The 22452-nt window shown below is 51.1% G+C and overlaps 1 protein-coding gene across 21 annotated transcripts in view; it reads left to right on the top strand.

Moving 5' to 3' along the window:
• The window catches only part of MICAL3 (microtubule associated monooxygenase, calponin and LIM domain containing 3), a 236512-nt gene that overhangs the window by 142443 nt on the left and 71617 nt on the right, over positions 1 to 22452 (top strand). For 12 of the 21 annotated variants that reach the window (XM_016939653.4, XM_016939660.4, XM_016939663.4 and 9 more), the window contains 7 exons: positions 948 to 1046; positions 2834 to 2890; positions 6036 to 6143; positions 8737 to 8844; positions 9564 to 9750; positions 15590 to 15678; positions 16596 to 16683. In XM_016939653.4, the coding sequence (XP_016795142.2) occupies positions 948 to 1046; positions 2834 to 2890; positions 6036 to 6143; positions 8737 to 8844; positions 9564 to 9750; positions 15590 to 15678; positions 16596 to 16683 (736 nt within the window). Of the gene's footprint in view, positions 1 to 947; positions 1047 to 2833; positions 2891 to 6035; positions 6144 to 8736; positions 8845 to 9563; positions 9751 to 15589; positions 15679 to 16595; positions 21417 to 22452 lie in introns of those variants that run through there. The other 9 variants (XM_016939665.4, XM_063807714.1, XM_063807712.1 and 6 more) reach the window with 2 other exon arrangements.

Raw genomic sequence — 22452 nt, 5'->3', positions numbered from 1 at the left:
GCTTCTCTTTATTTCCTTACTTTGTAAACACTGTGGCTCTTCCCTTCCCCACCCTTTTGCCTTTTGATCTCAGAAACACATCCTGAAGGCAAGCTCTGTGCGTTAACCAGCCCTAGTTTGGAAGTAGATTGTCATGGGAGCTCTGAGCGAGTACGGGGCTGTTTCCCCAGACCTCGTGGCTTCCCTGCTCCCCGGCTCCCGGCATGCTGCCCCATGGGTCACCTGGGCACAGGGAGATGAGACTTTCCTTGGAAGGTATCAGAGAGGCCTGGGAATGTGTGATTGTTTCTCAAATACCAGCGGCTTTGTAAATTGTAGACAGACTCTCGAAGGGAATACGGTGGAGGGGGCAGAAATGAGGGAAAAGCCAGGGACATGTATATGGCATTCAAATGTTAGTGAGACACATTTAATTTTGACATCATGCTCCTGCCTTTCTTGCATTTCCTTGTTAGTTTCCTGGAGCCCTTTGAGCCTCCATGAGTGCAGGGACTGAGAGGAGGGCAGCAGTGCCAGCCACTATCACAGCTGCTCCCTGAAGGGGCTGCTGCTTCGCTGCATTGGATGCACGTGACCAAGCCCTTGAGAGGGGGTCTCTGTGTCCCCTCTTAGTGGTTGGCCTGTTTGCCCTCTCTACTCATCAGCAAGCCTATTTCTTGTATCCCCAACTTCCCTGAGAAAACTGTTGCTCCCTGGCACCTGGAAAGTGCTGCACCGCTGGTTCTCCCCAGTCCCGCAGATCACCCCTGTGGCTGTGCCTATCAGAAGGTGCACGTCCCACCTGGGGTCCCACGGGAGACCACTGGGCTGCCCTCTGAGGATGGAGGGGCAAGGAAAGGCCTCCCTGGGGTGCTTCTGACAAACACCCTTCAGTCCTCCCAGAACCAGCTTCCACGTGGCCACTGTTTGAATAATGTTCTCTCTGTTTGTGTCTGTTGGTGTAAAAGCAACGGGAAAAGGAGTGTTCTCGGACCTGCCCCAAAAAAGTGATCACCCTGTCTCCTCCCCCTACTCCACCTCCCTGTCGGGCACATGGCGGCCAGCAGGTGATCCTCTCTGCATGCTCCATGTTCCTGTCTCTGTCTGCCTGCCTGTCTGTGTAGGTGGTTAGTGTAGAGACCAAGTCACTTTCCCTCTTACCAGCAATAACTGTCAAGAAGAAAGGCCATGCGTAGAAACCGTTTGTGGTGGAAGCAACTTTTATGGCCCTCAGGATGGTGCATCCTACATTCACACCTGACCCTGGTCAGTCCCACCCACATCATGGAAACACGACTGTCCCACCATGAACTAGAAGTTCAACTGTAATTGATGTTTGTCATGCATCCGAGGCCCAGGAGCCCTGAGAGCAGCCTGCTTTTCTAAAACCCCACCGAAGGCAGCCCTTTTCTCTTGCTGCACAGTGAGGTGGAGTAAGGCCTTCGGGCGCTGCCGCAGGGCTTTTCCATGTGAGTTTCGTTCCTTCTGATTCTGGGAGCTCTGCCTCTTGCCCGTTCAGCATCTTCCAACAAACACTCCTCCCCCTCCTGCACTTGCACGCCAGGCACAGCATTCAGGAGCAGCCCCATAGCCAGCCACAGCTGTGGCCAGTGAGGACAGCAGGCGTGTGTCTGCAGCATGTTTGTAGGATGGCATTGTTGACCTTCATGGTATGTTTCTATAAAATGTGAGTTTCAAGAGCAGGATCTATGGAAAGACATTTTCCCACCTAGGGTGGTCTGTTTAAAGTGTGACCGTATTAACGTGACTGATTTTAAAGGCCCCACCTGTGTCCATGGTTCTCAGAACTGAGCCGTTGCAGGTTGAGCAGCTGCTGGGTGCCTTCATCTACACAAGAGCTAGCCATCCTCAGCGTCTGCTGTCGCCTGGGAAGCACGCTCAGTTCTTCTCAAGCTGTGTCTCCGTCAGTTCTCAAAGTAACCCTGTGAGGCAGGTGCTGTTACTGGCTCCGTTTTACCAGGGAGGAGACTGAAGCATAGGGTGGAGAGGCCGTGTCACGTGTCTGAGCCACATAGTAAGCAATGCAGCCAGACTCGAATCTGGCTTGTGGGACCGGGGCTACGCTCTGGCCTCCCTCTGCCCACAGAGACATTATGCTCACGGGTGCTAGATAGGAGCAGCCACGTCAGAGGCCTTGGGGCTGTTTTTCCACCCGCACGTGGCTGTAAGGTGAACCCTTAGCCAGCCAAAGAGTAATGCGAGGAGCCTTCCCTGGTCCTGTGATTGCCGCTTCTGGCTCCTTGGATGAGCAAGGCCATGTCCCTACCTGCAGGTCTCTACCCTTTCACATATACCTTCCCGTCCATTCGCCAAAAACACATTCACTTCTCCCTTTAGTAAATTATGCTTTGGCCCGATGCTCCTATTCAGGAACCACTGCCCACTCTGGAGTTTCCTCTGGACTGCTGTCTTAGTCATTTATTCTAGCCAATTTCCACCTCCCCACCTTTGCTTTCTAAAATGTCTTGTTGTGGAATGTGTCACCCTTTTAACCTGCCTCTCCTTCTAAACCTTCCATTTGATGCCTCTGATCTTATGCCACTGTGTGAAAGAAATATGCTTGTTCCACCTTTGTACTAACCATAGTTCTTTATTGATCCGTGTAGCTGGCCTCATCGGAGGCCGGTGGGGGGCGGAATGGCTGTGCAGAAAGTTGGCCTTGTGTCATGGGATTTGATACAGATGGGATTATGGTTACCTGGGGATGGGGTTAGTAGGGGAAGGCGATATGTGTTGAACTCTGCATTTCTGCCCCTGAATTTCCCACTGTCGTTTAGTAGGTCCAAATAGAGCGATATGCATGGAGCTTAAGTTTCTACTTTGTTGCCAACAGACATACAGGGATCTTGATGCTGACAACCGTGGCAAGCAGAGCCCCCACCATGAGAGGGTAAAAGAGCATGAACCCGTGGCATGGGATGCTGAGAGCCAAGCACACGGGGCACGCTGTGGTGGTGGGGCAGCGGGAAGGGATGTGGGGGACGGCCCCCTCCCCTTGCTTTTTGCACGCTCTTGTCACCCAGCCAAGAGCCAGAATTCTTTTTGCTAGCAGTGTTGACCAATGCAAATAGCATTCACTGTAAAGCAGTCACCCATCTGGCATTCAGATGGGATGCTGATCCTAAATGTGTGTGTTCTTGTAAAGGGCCTTAATGACTTCCCATTTCTGCCCACTGTTCCCCTTCCAAGACCATACTATTTCTACCCCCAAACTATGTGCCAGTGGTAGAGCAGTAGCATTGGACTGTCAGATACAACTTCTTAGGGAGAGGGTCTAAATCAGTATTCAAGTGGCATTCAACAGTCACAGATCTTGAAGTGGAAATCCCAAGAGAGCCAAAGCTCTTACCAGCGTGAGGATTTTTCCAGTGGGATGAGAATGAAGGGGAGAAAGGTAGGTGATGGCAAAATGGGGCTGTACCCGTGGAAAGCTTTAGTCTTTTCTGAAAAACTGAGGGGAGAAATTACTGATTGCAGCTGGCCATCGTATAATGTGAGGGATAGCCGAGATGCCCAGTTAAAGAAGCCGGCTTACTTTATGAAACTTTTGTTCTTGTTATTCCTACCCTTAAAGATCTCCAAGTGGGTACAGCTCTGCAGCTAGCGGGAAGAATCATCTCTAGTTGTTCATCTCACAAAAGCCATTTTGGTTTCTAACTCCCTTCTGCCTTTGCTCTCTGAGAAATGCAGTTATGGCCAAGCAGTAAATTAGGTTACCCCTCGGACCCGATAGGAGCTAATCATAGTACCATCTTCCTGCGCCCTCTCACCAGGCTAGCAGCGGGCAATGTGTGTGCTGCCTGAACCTGGTGCTGGGTCGGGGAGTGGAGACTGGGCTGGAGGTGGGGGTCTTTCCCACCCCCTTTCCATGGCCTCGCCCCACTGTGCTCACCCTTTCTGGGGCTGCTCTCCCACGGCGCTGTGTGCCCAGCCTCTTTCTCCCTTCTTCCCAGGCTGTGTCCCCTCAAAAAGGAAAGCAGCCCTTTTCACTGAGCAGGGCAGTGCCCTCCATTTTGCGGATTGTGTATTTAATGAGATGCTGATAATGTTTAATGAAACAGTGCCTAAAAGAAGAAGGGAGGGGAAGGCCGGGCTCGGTGGCTCAGGCCTGTAATCCCAGCACTTTGGGAGGCCGAGGCAGGCGGATCACGAGGTCAGGAGATCGAGACCATCCTGGCTAACACAGTGAAAACCCGTCTCTACTAAAAATACAAAAAAATTAGCCGGGCATGGTGGCGGGTGCCTGTAGTCTCAGCCACTCGGGAGGCTGAGGCAGGAGAATGGCATCAACCCAGGAGGCAGAGCTTGCAGTGAGCCAAGATCGCGCCATTGCACTCCAGCCTGGGTGACAGAGCCAGGGCGACAGAATCAGACTCGGTCTCAAAAAAAAGAAGAAGGGAGGGGAGCATGTTGAATAGGAGAGATTGGCAGTGAGAAACAATTTGAAGTTTAGGGCTGCGGTGCAGAGAGGGGATGAGTTAGGGTTTTTGAGCTCAGGAGGCAATAAGGCTTGCAGAGATGTTTCTCTCTTTTTCCCTCTGAACTGGTTTCTGCACTCCTCAGTGCAGGGCTCCAGGCTGGATACTTTTGAGGACACTACTTAAGTTCTTTTCTTGGACTCTGCTGCCATCCTCCATAACCTCCCTAACCTCCCTAACCTCCATAACTTCCCTAACCTCCCTAACCTCCATAACCTCCCTCACCTCCATAACCTCCCTAACCTCCCTAACCTCCATAACCTCCCTAACCTCCCTAACCTCCATAACCTCCATAACTTCCCTAACCTCCCTAACCTCCATAACTTCCCTAACCTCCGTAACCTCCATAACCTCCCTAACCTCCATAACCTCCCTCACCTCCATAACCTCCCTAATCTCCATAACCCTGCATGTGTACTCGCCCTCTCTGCCCCACCTCTACCCAGTCCTACCCAGTCCCCCACTCCTCCCCTTGGCTCTGACTGCTCTGCCCCCCAGGGGGCTACTGAGTCTCCCTCTTGCTTCCTTCTGGGGGGCGGTGCTTACAGCCATCCTCTCCAGCTCCCTCTGGGGCCTGTGTTGCTGAGCCCAGGGCCAAGGAGCTGGCTGAGTGTCTCAAGCAGAGGCTGTTGAAGTACCAAGTAACTAACTGCCAGTCTATGCCGCCACCCCACGGAGCTATGAAGTGCACGTGGCTGAGATAGGGAGTGTGACCGATCTGGCTTGGAGCTGGAGGAGCAGAGGGCTTCCTAGCATCATGACTTAATGCTGTCCTTCCCACCTGTAAATAGTTCATTCTGAACCTGGTGGGAAATGAAGCAGTTATTGGTTGCCAAAGCTTTCGGTCACTGCCTCACTCTCTGGGGACTGGGTTCCTAGCTACATGGGCCCATGGCTAAGGGAGACCCTTGCCCAGTTTTGTTACGTGTGCTATGTGCAGTCTGCAGAGGATTTGGGCTCAAGTCTTTTCTCCTCATCTTTGCTTGGGATTCAGCTGGCTCTTTGGCAAGCAGAGCCTCTCTGAGCACTAAGTGGAAGGAAGAGATGCTGCATTCCTGGCCCTTCTGTAGAAGGAGCGAGCTTCACTCTAGATTTGCTGTCTCTGCTGCCTGCTACTTCTAAGGCCAATGGAGTGATAGGGTGGCGGGAGAATCTTTTTGCCCTGGAGAAATCCCAGCTCAGGCCGGGGGTTGCTCGGCAGAGCACAGAGCATGTGAGTCGACAAGCCATCCCCCTGCCCCTCCTGCGGGCTGCCTTACCCACTCAGAGGGAGGCCGAGGCTGTGCCGGGCGGCCCACAGCTGCGGGACCGCGTTCCAGGGTGTGCTCTGCTGCAAGCATGAGGGAAGGACAGTTAAAAGCAAACGGAAGCCTTGCATGGGCCACTTATGCTTCTGGAGCTACTTTTTTTTTTTTTTTTTTTACTACACATGGTATTTAGATAAAGGTCTAGAGTAAAAGGCTCTACAACTGCCAACCATCTTATGTTCAGAGGTCAGTGTGTGACTTAATTTAACATTTCCTTTACTTTTGTTTTTCTCCATCTTGTATTTTATAGCCAGAGCCTGAACCTCCTCGTCGATTTTTTGTCGACCAGTGGGAGCTTTCTCTTAGTCTCCGCTCCTCTGCCCGCCCCGCCTCTCCCTCCTCCGACTCCCTCCGACAGGTAGCATGGCCTAGGACTCACTAAAACTCTGCCCTCCGCAGCCTCCACTCACGTCACTTTCGCAAGTGTCATGTACCCCAGGAGGCTGCAGTGTTCCTCACTTGGGCCCGTCTCCTGTAGGGAGCCGGCTGCATGTGTTGCTGTTTGCCTGTGTGGGTCTCGTGTGTGAGGTCTGTGGCACACTCCTCAGCTAAAGTGGCTGCTGGCTTTCATCCCACTGTATCTGACACGTCCAGGTCTGTTGATGTGAACCCACTTTGATCCTATTTCAACTGTATCAAATAATGATAAATGTTTTGCAGCCATTGGCTTTTTTAACTTCACATGTCTTCCAAAATAATATGTGTTAAAAAGTAGGAACCACAGTGTAATTAAATCACCTCAATGGAGGGGTGACGATGCGGTATTCTGGCTGCCTGTTGTCATCATTTGAGGAATGTACGCGGCTGTCACCTGAAGTAGCGCTGGTCCAGTTGTAGGGAGTTTCTAGAGAGATTGGAAGGTCTCTTTGCCGCTCCTACTGGTATTTCCCATGCCTGAGTTGACGCCAGACCTCACATCCTATGTGCATGGTAGCATATGCACGCGTATGGTGTGAGGCGGGATCTGAAGTAGCACTGGTCCAGTTGTAGGGAGTTTCTAGAGAGATTGGAAGGTCTCTTTGCCGCTCCTACTGGTATTTCCCATGCTTAGGTTGACGCCTATGTGCATGGTAGCATATGCACACGTATGGTGTGCGGTGGGATCGATCCCGCAATTGCCATAGTTCTGCTATTTTTTATGAGTGATGAGAAGGAAACCATCGCTTTTCATGCCAGAAACAAATAGAACTTGAGTCTTCACCTCTCTTGCAGGGGTGCTTGTCAGTGTTGCCAACTTGCTGAGAACTGAATGTGGCAGATGCCTTTGCACGGGCAGCCCCAGGTTTAGTTCAACTAAACCCAGATGGTTTAGTTCAGGAGAAAAGGGTCCTGGCTGAGCAGTGAGGGCCCAGGGCTGGCTTGGTGTCCTGGCCTCATACTTGGCATCTGGCCCACACTCCCCCGTGTCTGCTGCAGAATGAGAGAAATGCCATTTTCTGCTCCCTCAGTGTCAGCTGTTAAGTTACCTGCTCAGCTCTGCCTGGTGTCTGTCTGTCCCAAGCCTCAGTTTCTTTAGTGTCCCTAAAGAAGGTTTAGATCTGAGAGCCACATGTTTGTCTTTACCACTAATAGGTATAATCTGTGAAGTTAATGGGCAAATGGCACCAATCCTTGGGAATCTTATTTTTGAATTAAAAGCTATAATTGCTTCTTCAGTTCAGCTGAGCCTTGAGCTGAGCCACAAGAACGGCTTCGTCGTGTGTGCATCTGTGAGCCCCTCGAGCGCCTGCTTCCCCCCGCCCGGTGCTTCTGTGTTTCTTCCTCACACGAGGCCTTATGCGTCTGTCCATTCAGGCCATGTCCTAAGGGGGCTGTTGGCATCCCCGGGATAATGGCTCATGGTGAGTTTCTGAGTCAGAATTAGGGTCAGGTTCCCCCAGGGGGCAGGGAGCCCCCTTACTCCATGAAGTTCATGAGAGGAGCATCACCCACATGGTGGCGTGGCCATCTCCACATGGAAGGGTGACTTGGTCGTGGGAGTCTCTAGAGGACTTCCTCTCGGGACAGGTCAAGGCGGGGCTGCCTGGGCACCCAGCTTAGGTGTGAGCAGGGCGGCTCATGATGGAGACGTGGAAGTTTCTCCTGTGGTTTCAGTGTTGCCAGAAAGAGGCTTGAGTTGGTTGGGTTTTTTTCTCTTACCTTTCTTCAACCTCTAAAATAAGCCCTCCTGGCCTAGAACACATTCCCACCTTCCTGGGCTGGTGGAGCAGCTTGGCTGCATGGCCACACCTCGTGGCCAACATGCCCAGCCCAGTCTAGAAGGCTCTGGCCTCAGCACCTGGATGGGCCACACGGGCCTCATCATGCTGCCCTCAGACCCCCAATAACATCAGCAGGGAGAAAGGGCTGAGAAGGCTTCTTCCAAAACAGCCTGGGAGCGTTCGCTGCCTGTGGCAGGCATTGTGGGGTCAAGCGTCAGGAAGCAGGAAGAGCTGGCGACGTGCGCTACCCCACACAGAGGCGGCCTGTGCAGGAGTGAACATGGTTCCTTCTGACTGAGGAGATGGCCTCCTGGACCGTGAAAGGCGGGCTCAGCCTGGGCACCGCTGCGTGCATGGGGGTGCCCCTCGAGTTCTGTGAATGCAGCCCAGCTCTGCAGGACCCAGGCCCTGCCTGCCTGTCTCTGTGCGCGTTCGCCCTGCCTTCTACCACCATTCCCTGGAACTGTGCATTCCACAGAGATGGGAGAGACCCAGTTCTTCCCAAGGAAGACACTTTCCCTGCAGCCGTCCTGCCTGTGCCGGTACCCCTGTGTGGACACTGACGCGATGTTTTTCTTCCACCCGGTTTCCCTGCCTGTGAGCACTGTGTTGGCATGGTTTGCTGCTGCACCTTGTATTCAAATTGCACTTCCCAAAGATTTCTTTTTTTCCCCGTGTCTTCTTAATTTATGTATTTTTTTCCTTCTCATTTCCCTTCATTCTGGTCATTTTGTAATCTTCAACCAATAGAAGTATATAAAGATGTACACGGGCGGAGTGAGCTCATTGGCTGAGCAGATAGCCAATCAGCTTCAAAGGAAAGAACAACCCAAAGCCCTTCTAGACAAGAAGGAACTGGTAAGAGACGCCTCCAGGCACTGTGTAGCTAGACCCGGCACAGCCATGGGAAACACACCTGTGTGCTGAGTCGCTTATAGCTTGCGTAGCCCGTGTATGCTGTGCGGTAATTGCTTTTGAGGTTGTCTGGGTTTTGATAACCAAATTCCTAAGACTGCAGTAGTTGTTGTGTGAGTCCAGGGACCCACATATATTCATGTGAACTATGTCAACACGGAATAGATACAGATACAGCTACCCTCAGAACAGAACTCTGCTAGCGTTTCCATTTGAGCTGGGGACCCTCGGGCCCCCTCCTGCCTTCTTCCATGTGTGTGTTTTCCATCATGCCCCTCCCATCCCTTCTCGCCCCTCTCCCTCCATTGCTCTTTCTCTAAGACTCTTGTCGATATTTCCCAGCGTCGCCAGGCTGTATCATAGCATTACTCGAGTCTGGTGTGAAGCACTGTGATGCTGGCTCCCTCGTCAGCAGCAGGCTGGCCCGGGCCTTCGCGGTTGTGCCAAGTGTTCTCTGTCAGTGCGTGGAGGCAGTGACTGTGGCGGTGCCGTCACTCTGTGGCAGAGCCAAGAGCACAGTTGACCGTAGCCAGTGAGAAGTCTGTCTCAAAGCAGAGCCCTTAGTGAGGGTTGGCTTTGCTCTCGCAAGGCTGTGCCTCTAGGAGGGCCTGTGTGGCACTCCCTGAGGTGCTCGCCTTCCTCCCAACCGCCACCTCCTGCAGGGCTCCATGAAGAAGGAGTTCCCGCAGAACCTGGGAGGCAGCGACACATGCTACTTCTGCCAGAAGCGGGTCTACGTGATGGAGAGGCTGAGTGCCGAGGGCAAGTTCTTCCACCGGAGCTGCTTCAAGTGCGAGTACTGCGCCACCACCCTGCGCCTCTCGGCCTACGCCTACGACATCGAGGATGGTGAGACACCCTGCGCCTCCGGCCCCACTGAGAAACTGTGCTTGGACAGTGTTTCCATCTGAGCTGGGCGCCTTTGGGCCCCTTCCTGCCTTATTCCATGTGCGTCTTTTCCATCATGCCTCTCCCAGCCTTTCTTGCCCCTCTCCCTCCATCACTCTTTCTCTAAGACTCTTACTTATCAGTATTTCCCAGCGTCACCAGGCTGATGAGAATGGCATGCATTTACCTAAGTCATTTCCCTGACTTCAGGGACACTTACTTGCTTTCTGACCTCAGGGTGGGAACTTGAGATAAAAGGAACACAATAAAAATAAGGTTTTTTGTCTTTACAGAAGGGGACTTGCACGTCCATAGAAGTCACATATTTTGCCTAAGGTTGATGATGACAGCAAGTTGGAGCTGGGTCTCAGGCCCCTGGGTTCTCAGACCTTTGCTCTTGGAGATGTCTGCAAGGTGGCCCGTGTTAACACCTCTCTGGCATCTGTCTGATCTCTCTCTGGTGGATTGCGAACCATTGCACAGGGCCTGAATCTGATTTACTGTGGTGTTCAAGGCCTGGTCGTTGGCAACATGTGCTGCCAGTTTTTACAGTGAAAAGACCTTGATAAGGTAACAGTAGAGAATTCTGCACACAGACGATAGAGCCATCGTGATGGGCATAGGCAGGCTGGCCGCCATCTGAGGACCCTGCATTGATGACCCCCAGCCCCATTCCTATAGGATGCTGGAGGGACTTCGTGGGAGGCAGTCTTATAGATTCCAGAGTAATGAGGGGGCCTAGATTAATAGGAGAGGCAGTAATCTTTATAAGGTGGCATAAAGACCTTGACATTGATAGAAGATTGCGTGACTGTGAGATTATAAAGTGAGGTCATATAGGAGAGGGATGCCATGCCGTTAGGACCTAGTCACTTCAGCTGTCCTGAGGGTGAACAAACAGTCACCTCTGTTAGAAGGAGCAAGGAAGGAGCCCAGAGAGGTGAGCCGAGAAAGGCTGACTCCTGTCATGGTGCCTGGCCCTTCTGCTATGTTGGTAAAAAGCACTCCCGAGTTGGGGAAGAATGGAAGAATTAGGACGCTGTTTAGATAAGGCAGGCAGATTGTTTGCTGTCAAGTCTTCTGTTCCACCTCTCCCACACACCTGCTCTCTGGATAGTTCATTTGATCTCAAGGATGGGGCCTGGCAGAGGGAGCCACCCAACCTCGCTCAGCTGTCCCTGATGCTCAGGGTGTTCTAGTTAGCCTCTCACCGTGGAGTCTGCCCGGAAAGAAGATGTCGCAAGATGCAGCTAATTGATCTACGGGTACTTTTGCCCATGGGTGTGTGTGTGCATCTTTGCTGCATTCTGTGAAAGATGCAGAAGTGTAATGTGTGCCTCCAGGAGCTCACTGTCCTATGGGGATGAGACCCATGAAGAGTAGCAGGTGACACGAGTGTGTGCAGCGAAAGGCTGGGTTACACAGCCTAGGTTGTCGCTTTGTAGAAGCACAGGGGAGGAGGAAATCTGTGAAGTTCAAGAGCATCTTGGGATGACCTCCCTGACCCTTGGCTAGACTTTGAGAGAGAAGGGTATGGTGACTGAGTAGAGGGCAGAGGTGCGCACCTGGTGGGAGATCGGGTGGCAGTGAGAGGCCGAGACAGGATGAGGCCAGCCTGGTTGAGTGCAGTATTGTTAACACTGGAGCAGAGAAGACAGCCATTCTAAACCAGCTCCCCAAATTTTAACCCAGATAAAATTTTCATCAGCTTAGCCCCTCCACAGTCCTCCCCCTCGTCTGTCAGAGGACAGATGGACTAGAGCCAGGAAGGAACTTTAGGGGCACCGAAGTTTTAGCCTGTTTTTTATCCAAGTTGCCAAGTGTCTCAGAAATCTAACTGAAGAGGCTCAGAGAACAAAGAATAAGCTGGGGAGGTTGTGGCAGGAGGAAGTAACCGAGGCCTTGTGCTGCGCCCCAACACGTCACGCCCTTTGTCCTCACAACAACCCCATTAGGAAACTTTTTATTACTGTAATTAGAAGTCAGGAAGCTGAGTTCAGAGAACTTGTATGTTGTTTGTCCAAATTGACACAACTAGTAATAGCTCACTTGCACCAAATGACACCTGAGATTCATTCCAGGTCAGAGATTCAGGGATTGTGACTCCCGGCCTGCTGCCAACTCCATACTAGTAAATTAGGAATCATATTTGAAGATGTCCCCATATTTTACTTGTGGTGCTATTTGTTCTGTCTTCAGCTCTTTCTGGAGGATGCGGTCTGCTCAAACACAGAGCTGCTGTTTCTTTTTTTGCAAAGCACTAGCTCATTTGTGATCGCTGCCAGCTCTTAAGACAAGGACTCAAAATTAGTGTCAGGCCCTTCCCTGTCATCTTGAGAAGAGACATACGCTACCTCCACAGGTGGTGTGTGCAGGGTGGCCCTCGTCAGTGACGAGCCTGAGACTGTCTCCATCCCTGCAGCAGCCTCCAAGCCAGCCATGCATCTTCCACTTGGACCACTGGTCTCCTTGCCTCTGTTACACCCCAGTCTGTTTCCACAGAGCAACCGGAGGGATTTTAAAAGGTGTGACTTGGATCTCACCAATGTCCTAGCCACTGCCATGCAGACAGAGCCCACAACCTTGTCCCAGGTGGAGAGAGCATTGCGTGTCCACCCCAGCCTCTGCCGTCAGCTGCCCCCAGCATGCTTCACTCTTTGCTCCATTGTCTTTCCATCCCATAAGCATGATGAAGCCACTGCTCCCTTAGGACATGGCTCTGCTGTGTCCTCTCCTGGAGCACACCCCCTGGTCTCCACAGGGTGAGACGCCTGTGTTTCACATCTCCATGTGGCGCTCCTCAGAGAGGGGTCTGGCTCTTTTGATAGAGGGCAGCTGCCCAGGCACCGGTGCACCTGTGTGGTTCTCCATGCAGGGCTCGCACTGTCTCATCCATGCGTCTGTGGAGAACCATTCTGTCTGCTTGCCTGGGGGCACTCAGTGGAGAACCAGTCTGTCTGCTTGCCTGGGGGCTCTCGGTGTTCAGATCGGTAGCTGTCATACAGTGGCACTCGGGCCTGGGTGAATGAATGAATGAACTGGGTGAATGAATGAATGAACGGCCCACTTGACCTTGGGTTTGCCCTGTGGCCATCTGTTTTCTCCATTTCCCTTTTCCAGCTACTCCCATATTCAGTTAATCAGGATTCCTTAATTTGGACCATTGAGAATCAGTCACTTGACTGAATCACCCACAATTCGTAGCTAATTAAAAACATAGCAAGGCTGGGTTTACCACTGAGGCAAGCATAGTAGTGTCATGGTAGTGCAGGCTCTGGCACCAGCATCCTGGACCACATCCGCCTCTGCGGTTCACTGACTGTGGGACACGCTGGGCAGGTCACTCGGCCTCCTGTTCCTCGCTGAGAAAGAGGTGGGTACTAATGGCACCTGCCTTACCAGCTTGTTTGGGGATTAAATGAGTTGATAGATGGAAAGCAGTTAAAATAGTGTCTGGCACTTGGTAAATGTTAACATTAAAATTAGCTTTTTTTTTTTTTAATTTAAAAAGCAAAAAGTGCCATCGTGTTGAGTTTGGGAAGGGATATGGGGAGATGCGTACACGTGGCTTGTGCCACCTCATTTAATATCTCCACCTATGAGGTGGGTACTGTGTTCTTCTCCATGAGAGGAGATATTTTCCAAAAGACAGATGAGTTCACACGGCTACTGAGCAGTTGAGACAGTGTTGGAACGGAGATCACACTTAGCGCTCACATTGCTCGCATCATCTATACTGCCTTCCTAGAGAAAACAGTTTTCTGGAACTTTTTGATTAGGCTTGGAGGACTTGTTTCTGAAATGTAAACCTTTTTTCTTTATTAGTTTAGGATACCAAAGCAGAGTTCAAGGAGGATTCAGTTGAGTTCAATTGAGTTATACTTTAAGATCTGGGATTCCACTTTTGCAAAAACAAGCAAATATAATGTAGGAAAAAAACAGAAGGAAGAAATGAAAGCCATGATAACATTTTAGTTTTCTGTTACTGTAATAAGCAAGGCTCTTGGTTACGAGTAATAGAAACCCAATGCAGATGACAGTTGAAGCCTTAACTTTATAGCTTCCATCCAGATAGCAGTCCCCAGGGAAGGGCTGCCCCTTCCCTCACCTCCCTCACCAGCCCCATAACGTCTCCAGCAAGCCTGCCTTTGGCCACATGCCAGTCCCCAGAGCACCCTGTCCTGGGTGGGGTGGAGGGAGTGAGTTGCCGAGCGGCCTGGGTCATGCGTTACTGGTGGTGGAAGGTCAGGCCACGTGGTTGCCAGCCCCTGTCAGTCTCATGGAGGAGGGAGGGGTATTTCTTAAAGAATGAGATACGAAACAGACCAAAACAAGTAGCGCATGATCCAAGCACTCATACATCTTATCTTATCCTAATTATTGGTGGCCAACATTTACAAAAGCTGAGTGGCTTATTCAGATGGGAAAAGGAAGTTGTGGCCAAGCTCCAGGCAACAACCCGTGGCTCCACTCCCCTGGTGGAGAAACAGGCGGTAAGACTGGCGGACTTTTGGCTGTCAGGTGTTGCCACTGCAGAGTCTCTGCATCCTGGCCAAGTGCAGTGGCCAGTGAAACATTCTGTCTGAGAAAGTATACTAGGCATTATGAAAATTATTTAAAATCTGTGTCTTTCTAATAGATTTATTCAGCATTGGATAGGGAGTGCAGGTAAAACAAGTCAGTTTCTCTGAAGGAAAAGAAGAAAGATATAATCAGATCATCAGGGAAAGGGAAAGGGAAGAATGCCATCTTACCTTTATTTTCTTTGACTTTTAGGTCCTCTTATTGTAGCTTTGAGATCAGGAAAGTTCATTTGTCTAAGAAGCACTCTCTACAAATGAGGAAAATGAAATGGGATTACTTCTGTTTCAACAGTTTCTATAGTAGGGTTTATCACTTGAGATTCAAAAGTCGTCAGTCGCTCTTTAAGTGAGAGTAAAAAAGAGTCAGAAAAAAATGACTGCGTGGGTTAATTCCATTACCAGAGTCATCGGAAAAGCCAAGTTCAGTGGTGTTCAGATTTTTCTGACGACACCCCCCACGGGGATGCACGTTACATTGAGACCCAGACACAGCTGCAAGTTCCAAGAAATAACGTTTTATTCTCATCATGCCACAGTACACTCTGGATTCTATTCTATTCTATTCTATTCTATTCTATTCTATTCTATTCTATTCTATTCTATTCTATTCTGTTCTGTTCTATTCTATGCTGTTCCATTCCATCCTACTCATAGTCCATTGCAGTATTTTTTGTTTTCTAATGTCCTTTCCTGCTGATCCTGACCCTCTGAGGGGACTGGGAGGGGGTGAGAGATAGGGTGCGGGAGGGGGAGCAGCAGAGATGGGCCTGTCAGAGCCAATGCCAGGCGATGCCCCACCCCTGCAGCCTCCACGCCTCCACCCCGCACTTGTATTCATTCTTGGTTTCCCCAGCAATGCTACTCCCAGCGTTTCATGTGACCACATCTTTGTTCCTCACACACTGCCACTTTGTTTGCTGGCCCTGCCACACAGGCCTCACATCTTTGCTCTGGGCACTGATTGGGTGATGGCTCAATGGCCTTCACATTACCAAAGGAAAAGACCCCCTTCAGGCCAAGGGAGAGGAGAGCTAGAATCAAAGTTTACCCGGAGGAACTGGCTTCTCTGGACAAGAAAGCTGGGCCCAGGGAAGGCTGGGTGGCTTGATGGCCTCGTGAGGCTGGAGGAGATGGAAAGGAGTGGCTGAGACCAGGGAGGCACGTTCAGGATCCGTGCCTGGCTCATCGCCTCTGTCCCTGCCTCTTGCTGTCTGCAGGTAAATTCTACTGTAAGCCACACTACTGCTATCGACTCTCTGGCTACGCACAAAGGAAGAGACCGGCAGTGGCTCCCCTGTCTGGAAAGGTAATGGTGACTATCCTGTAAGTGGGGGAGAAGCAGTGGGTGTTGCAGCAGTGTGGCTATGGGCCGGGGGCGGCCAACCTGCAAATGCCCCTGTGTCCTTGCCTCTCCTGGGAACGGAGAGGGCCCAAAATGCGGTGGCAGTCCCAGGTGGAGAGGGAACCATCTTTTCATGGATGATCTGAGGTGGCCTTGCTAAGGTAATGGCTCCACCTGCCGCCCGAGTCGGACCCAGGAGATGATGCAGCTCTCCATCTCAGCTGCGTAGACATCTGCCTTCGTCAACACACATCTTTCTGAGAGGACACCCCGCCACTGGGGTGATGCCGCCTCATGTTCCACATGATTAGAGCCTCCTCCAGAAGGGCAGGGTGGGAGAGGAGACTGTTGGGAGGATCCCTCGGTGGCCCCACCCTCACTCCCCACACCCAAAGGGCACCCTGCCTACAGGGCCTTTCACTAGTTCTGTGAGTTATTTGTCTGTGAATTTTTTCCTTCCTTATCCTCTTTTTAATGAGGGTGGCTTCTCCACCTGTCTTTGTCGCGGTGAACCCAGCAGTCTCTTCAGCATGGCTGCCACCTTGTCAGCACGCCTGCCTGTCAGTCCCCCTTGAGGGCTTCTGTTGCCTGCAGAGGGACTGGCAGGAAGAGGTGCACCTAGGTGGATCTAGACTTTGACTCCGGGTGACTCAGGAGGCTGAGGTGGGAGGATTGCTTGAGCCCAGGAGGTCGGGGCTGCAGTGAGCTATGATGATGCCGCTGCACTCCAGCCTGGGCGCCAGCAAGGCCCTGTCTCTTAAATAAATAAATAAATAAATAAAATTTAAAACCAGCGTGTCAGATTGTCAGTGCCTCTAGGGATTTGAGGATTTGAGTGCATCAGTTAGAGTCACTCTTCTTTTTCTCATGAACTTTCCTAGGAGGCCAAAGGACCCCTGCAGGATGGCGCCACCACAGATGCAAACGGACGGGCCAACGCCGTGGCCAGCTCCACTGAGAGAACCCCAGGTAGCCTCACTTCCTTGTTTGGCTGGGTGGCGCGTCACTCCCTCGGCCTCTGTGACAAGGCCAAGGGCATGAGCCAGCACCTCCAAAGCAACATTTCTTCATTCGGGCATCAAGTGGCCCAAAACCCTCTGGACTCCTTTTTCATGTGCCAGCTGCTTGCGTTCGGAGTCCCCTTTCTCTATGGCCTGTCGGAGGTGCTGGTGCAAATCAGAGGGGAGTTCCACTGGCAGGCTGTGGCCCAGTGATGGGGCCGTCCGGTGGGCGGCAGAGCCGTGAAGTGCTGTCCCTCAGCCCCGTCCCGCACCATCACACCTGAGGGCGGCCCAGGTCCTGTGTAGGTAGACAGGAGCTCGCAGGCGCTCAGACACTGCTCGCATCACCCGCCCTGGTGAGGCCAAGGCCACTCGGCCTTCATGCAGTTTGCTTCCAAGCTCCTCTGACGGCCTGGAGCTGTGTTGATTAAGCCCTGTGGTCTTGTTTTGGGTTCACCTTCACTTAAGATTCTGCGTCCTGTTCCCTGTCACTGTGTGTGGATGAGCTGTGGCTGCTCTCCTGTGTGCCCTGCACCGTGATGGGACATGCCCTGTCCGGACCCCTTGGCCACTCGGCTTGTCATGAGGTCCAAGCCCTCACCTGTCCCACTTTCATGACCACTTCCTTGTGTTGGGAGGTGAACAGTACCATCTCTACCTCTACAAACACATTTATTCTTGTCATAGCATGACAGGACTCGCAGGGTTTGTGGGTACCAGGCCTGTTGGGAAGAATTATGTAGCTTTTTCCTTAAAATGGCCTCTCTCAGCAACTTGTAAAACTTGCCTGTGAGATGCGTCCAGAGCTCCACAAACTGCTGGGTGTTCTGAATGTCCCACATGCAGCTCCAGGTGGTTGACGGCCCACGGTCACTGTGGCAAGAGGGGGCCAGCAGGGCTGTGTTTCTGTCTGTCACACTTTCCTCTTGTTCAAAACACATGTATCTCAAGCAGCTATATACAAAACTCATAAAAATTAAAGATGGTCAGCCAGTGCCAGGAACTGTGGAGGAGGAGTTGGTCATAGAATTTCCGTGGTGGGACAAGAGAATTACCCATTTGGCCTTCAACGAGAGGTTCCCAGAGTTGCATCCTTTCCCTTCCCTAACAGCTGGTTCATGTAGGCCTTGTGGTGCTCATTCTGGGAGAGGGAAGATGCGCCCAGAGGCTAGGTGGTGTGCCCTGGGAGCCGTGAGAACCCAGCCAAGCCAGGTGAACACAGCTTCTGCTACTGCACGTGCCCTTATTATCATCTGAGCAAGTTTTTTAAGTACCCTGCAGGTGGGAACAACATTTTATAGCCATGTTTCAACCATTAATGACTTTTAAACCTTCTACAATCTTGAAGATCTTTATAATCCATCTTTCTCGTGAAGTACCCACAGGCCTTTGCAGCTGACACTCTCAGAGCATGGGCAGAATCACTGGTAGAGAAAAATAACCAAAGGGGTCTAGACAGAGACTTTGGCTTTATGCTCTAGAATGTACATTCAGTTGGAGAGAGCACCACCTTATTAGTCTGGGCCCTATTTCATCAGAGATGGATTTTCTGAGGAACCTGACTACTCAGTAGAACAACTCAAAAGAAACTAAACTTTCCATTTCGGTTTGGAGTACAGAACATTTTTTAAAAAGAATTAAACACAGTGAAGTTTAGGTTATTCCTGAATGACGCCAGGTTTGCTGACTTTCCCATCTGGTCGAGGTTGCCATTCTTGCCATCTAATTGAAAGTATAATGGGTTTCAGGTTTTTAGGAGTTCTAAAGAATTACGGGTTCCATAGAGAGTAAGAGGAAGAATGTTCTACATAGTGGGGAGAGAGGATGAGAGTTGGCAGTGTGATTAAAGAGCAAAACCACCAAGAAAGAGTCAGAGCCCTGAGGACGTCTCTGTCCACGTGGTTCTTGATTCTGAGCCAGAAGGTGACTTGGTATAGCACGGGAGTTCAAAATGTGGTGTCCCAAAGGAATCACAGTGTGGACCCTTACAGTTAATGACAGGCACTGTCCCCCAGCTTGGGTGGCAAAGGCCATTGAGCTCAGGGCTGAGGGGCTTACCCTTCGGCAGCTCAGAGTCCGGAACATCTTAGTCCGGCAGCTCAGAATCCAGGGCACCTTGCTGCCCGGTGAGCTCACTCTGCTGCTAGCCTCGGTAGAAAAGGAACAGGATTATGGGCAGTATTTTATGGCTGGCATGAAATAGATACCTTTTTCTCCTTTGATAGAGATTTCCTTCTTTAAATATGAAACTGAAGCTTTGAGGACTTAACTAGACTTCCTTTTGAAAAGTTTCAGAAAAGTTCAGGTGTGGCCAGGCACGGTGGCTCATGCCTGTAATCCCAGCACTTTGGGAGGCCGAGGCGGGCGGATCACGAGGTCAGGAGATCAAGACCATCCTGGCTAACACAGTGAAACCCCGTCTCTACTAAAAATACAAAAAAATTAGCCGGGTGTGGTGTGGTGGCGGGTGCCTGTAGTCCCAGCTACTTGGGAGGCTGAGGCAGGAGAATGGCGTGAACCCAGGGGGCAGAGGTTGCAGTAAGTCGAGATCACACCACTGCACTCCAGCCTGATGACAGAGCAAGACTCCATCTAAAAAAAAAAAAGAAGAAAAGGGAAAGCTCAGGTGTTTCAGGGTCCCAGAATGTATGTTGTAGAGAACAGTCATTAGCTCAGGCCCATGGTAACCGCCTCCACTGTGCACTCGACCAGTAGAGGCGATGATGACGGCACTTGATTCTCTTGTGTGTAACTCAGCCATCCTCCCTAGACCCACGTCCCCAGGAGGCAGGGCTGGTAAAGCTATGACTGGGCAGTGTTTGACCCAGCTGCGCTTTTACTCTGTGCCTCCTCTTTATATTGTGGCGTTTCTCTCTTCTCCTTTATGTTCTTTTTCTTTTTATGCCAAAATTCTTGCTGTTGCCAAGACAAAAACAAAAAACACACCCATACCCAATTACAACCCGCAGTTCAAAGAACCACTCTAGGTCGGCTTTAAAGTATTGTCTTTCTCTGGTAACCAAATCTGTACCTGCTGCCTAATTTAGTGTTTGGGGGCATTGTTTACAGTATTTCTGTTTGTAATGTGCTTTTAATATAGAAATCCTCTTTTTTGTTCTTAAATCTATAAATGCTGTGTTTCCAAGCTTATACTTACTACTGCGTGTTAGTGGTCCTGGCACAGATTTTCTTACCCTGGCCTTGTACTGTCCACCATGACTTTAGAAAAAGCTTGAACAATAGGCAGAGAAAGGAAATCCCCAAAAGGGATTATTTTCCCCTTGGACATGAGAAGTTTAGTTACAGGTTTCTTGAATTCGTTTTTGTCCAGAGGAATCCTCTTTTTATCTGATATGGTTGATGACCAAAAATGAAGCAGGGAAGCCGAAGGCATAGCCGGAAAGGAACAGAAGAGCCCGAGTGCTCATCACCGGGTTCATTACCGGCCAGAGATGGACGGGGAGAAGCACGTTAGTTTCCTGTCATCTTATGGAAAAGATGATCTGAAGTTAAAAAATGAAGGTCACAAGTGGCAGTTGCCTGACCCCTGTCCCCAGACATTCCTTGCCCGATAACCGTGAGGTTCCATAGTTCGGATCCTGAATGGGCCTTTAGGAAATGCAGGCCTTTCCCACACCAGCTAGAAGGGTAGCCAGGCAGTAGAATTTCATTCAACCCAAGGGTTCCCACCTGACAGAGGGAAGTTAGGAAGTCTTATTGCTTCCCACGTCCCCTTCCCTTCTAGGCATTTATGGAAAGCCTTTTAGTGGAGCAAGAGAATTCTGCAATCCAGCTTACCTCCCACCTTACCCCAAGAGCCATAGCTGACGGTGATGTGTGAATGTTTATATATAGGTACACGTTTGTATGTATATAGATCTAATTGCACATATATGGGTAGATATTTATTTATATATTGGACCCTAAATTATAGTAATTATAATAATTGTGAAGCTGTTTCTAAAGCTGCTTGTTCCTGGTTCTGAGAACCACGGGAGCCTCACACTGGGGAGCCGTACTCCAGGTCAGGGCTTTGAGGATGCACAGCAGTGTAAGAGCAGCACGCCTGTAAGGAGATGAGTGGGTGGGTGTCTCAGAAAATGAGCAGCACACCCCCAAGAAAGGGCCCCAAGAGCAGACTAGGAACGCAGGGGGCTGCTGCTGCCAGGGCACCACGGAGAGCCGGGCACCCGCCTCACATGTCTCCTGTCTGGCTCCACTGAGTTAGCCGTTTGAGCCCACTCCTGTCTTTTGGTGGTTAGTGCATCTTCAGCTCTTTTCTGCAAGACACTGGAACATTCTTAGGCTGTCCCAAAAGGAGTTCCACCATAGCCTTTAAGGTCCGAGCAGGGCACCAAGGGGTTCACTTTTCTCCTGAGCCATTCAGCTTGGGGTGCCTGCAGGAGGGGCGGACAGCCAGCCGGCTTCCCGGCGGCGGTACGAGAGCCCAACAGGAGAGGATTAGCTGTGCCAAGGAACACGCCACTGCTGCCTGTCTACTGCCCGCCTTCTCTCAACTTTTATTTTTGCCTTTGTTTTTAACTTGTGCTCTTGTGAGTTCTTGGTGTGTTTCTTTGTGAGTTTTTATTTAATTGTGTAACTTTGTTTTTGCTGTTTACTGTGAAACCAAGGTGTCGTGCTTTTAATTTTTTTTTTAACAAATGTTACATTCTTATTTAAGAGAATAAATTCCAAACAATCTTCGGGTTTCTGAGTTTTTCTTTTCCTTCCCTTTCTCTTGACCAGAGGGTGGGAAAGGGGGAAGGTCAGGCAGGTCTTGGGAGTGAGCTTGAGGCCACTGTGGCTCAGGACTCCCACTCCGGGGGGTCAGCAAGACAGCAGAGGTGCAAAGTGGGGGAAATAGGTTTTTATACCTGACATAGCTTCCCGTTAACAGAGGACTCCTGTGTAGGGGCTGGAGTGGTGCAAAGTTTTGCTTTGCAGCAGCTGCAAGTGGAGAAAAGCAAGAAGGATGCCACCTGTGCCCATGGGCCTCAGGTGCCGTCCACCAGCAGGAGGGCCCGCAGGCTGGGCGGATGGAGGGGTAGAAATGCCACACAGAGCCTGGTCAACCATAGGGACATAGAGCCAGGCACCTTCTTCCTGCCTCCAACTGTGGCAGGGAGCTGGGGCCAGGGGCGTGTCTGTCTTCCGCCTGGAGGCTCTGCCAGGCGTGCCCGCAGGCACAACAGCCTTGCTCCTGGTAAGGTTGAAAGTTCTTGCTCTTTCTTCCTGAGCTGATTTCTCTCTCATGCTGTCTTTGGTGTGACCTGGACGCTAAGCTGGGATATCTGATTCTTTTTGGCCCTTCTCCAGCCTGAAGGGACTAGCCTGTATTAAAAACAGACTATTCCCTTCTCACACACACCGCTGCTGGCATTAGCAGCCGTGGCACTGTTCCCACATTTTGCCAGCTGCAGTGGGCACAGGCCTAGCCTCGTGCTGAATTGGCCCAAGAGAGGGCACTGTGCTGTGGTGGGCAAAGCACTCAGCCCCGAGTCTGCACCTGCCGGGCCCTAGGCACTTGGGTGTTCTCACATGAAAGAGCCCTCTCTGGCCTCCATCCCCCTGAAGCAGCTCTCTTGGAACGTGAAGAGGTCTTGGCTTCCCCATAGATCAGAGCAGCAGGGCCCTGGGGTCTGCTTGGCATTCTCGACAACCACAGTCCAGGTTAGGGAGGGCCTTACCCCCCAGTAGCTCACAGCTCTGCTGTGACACCGTCATTTTCCTCAGAGCC

The sequence above is a fragment of the Pan troglodytes genome, chromosome 23, assembly GCF_028858775.2.
Source record: "Pan troglodytes isolate AG18354 chromosome 23, NHGRI_mPanTro3-v2.0_pri, whole genome shotgun sequence".
Classification (NCBI taxonomy): domain Eukaryota; kingdom Metazoa; phylum Chordata; class Mammalia; order Primates; family Hominidae; genus Pan; species Pan troglodytes.
This window is presented reverse-complemented; position numbering and strand designations above follow the sequence as displayed.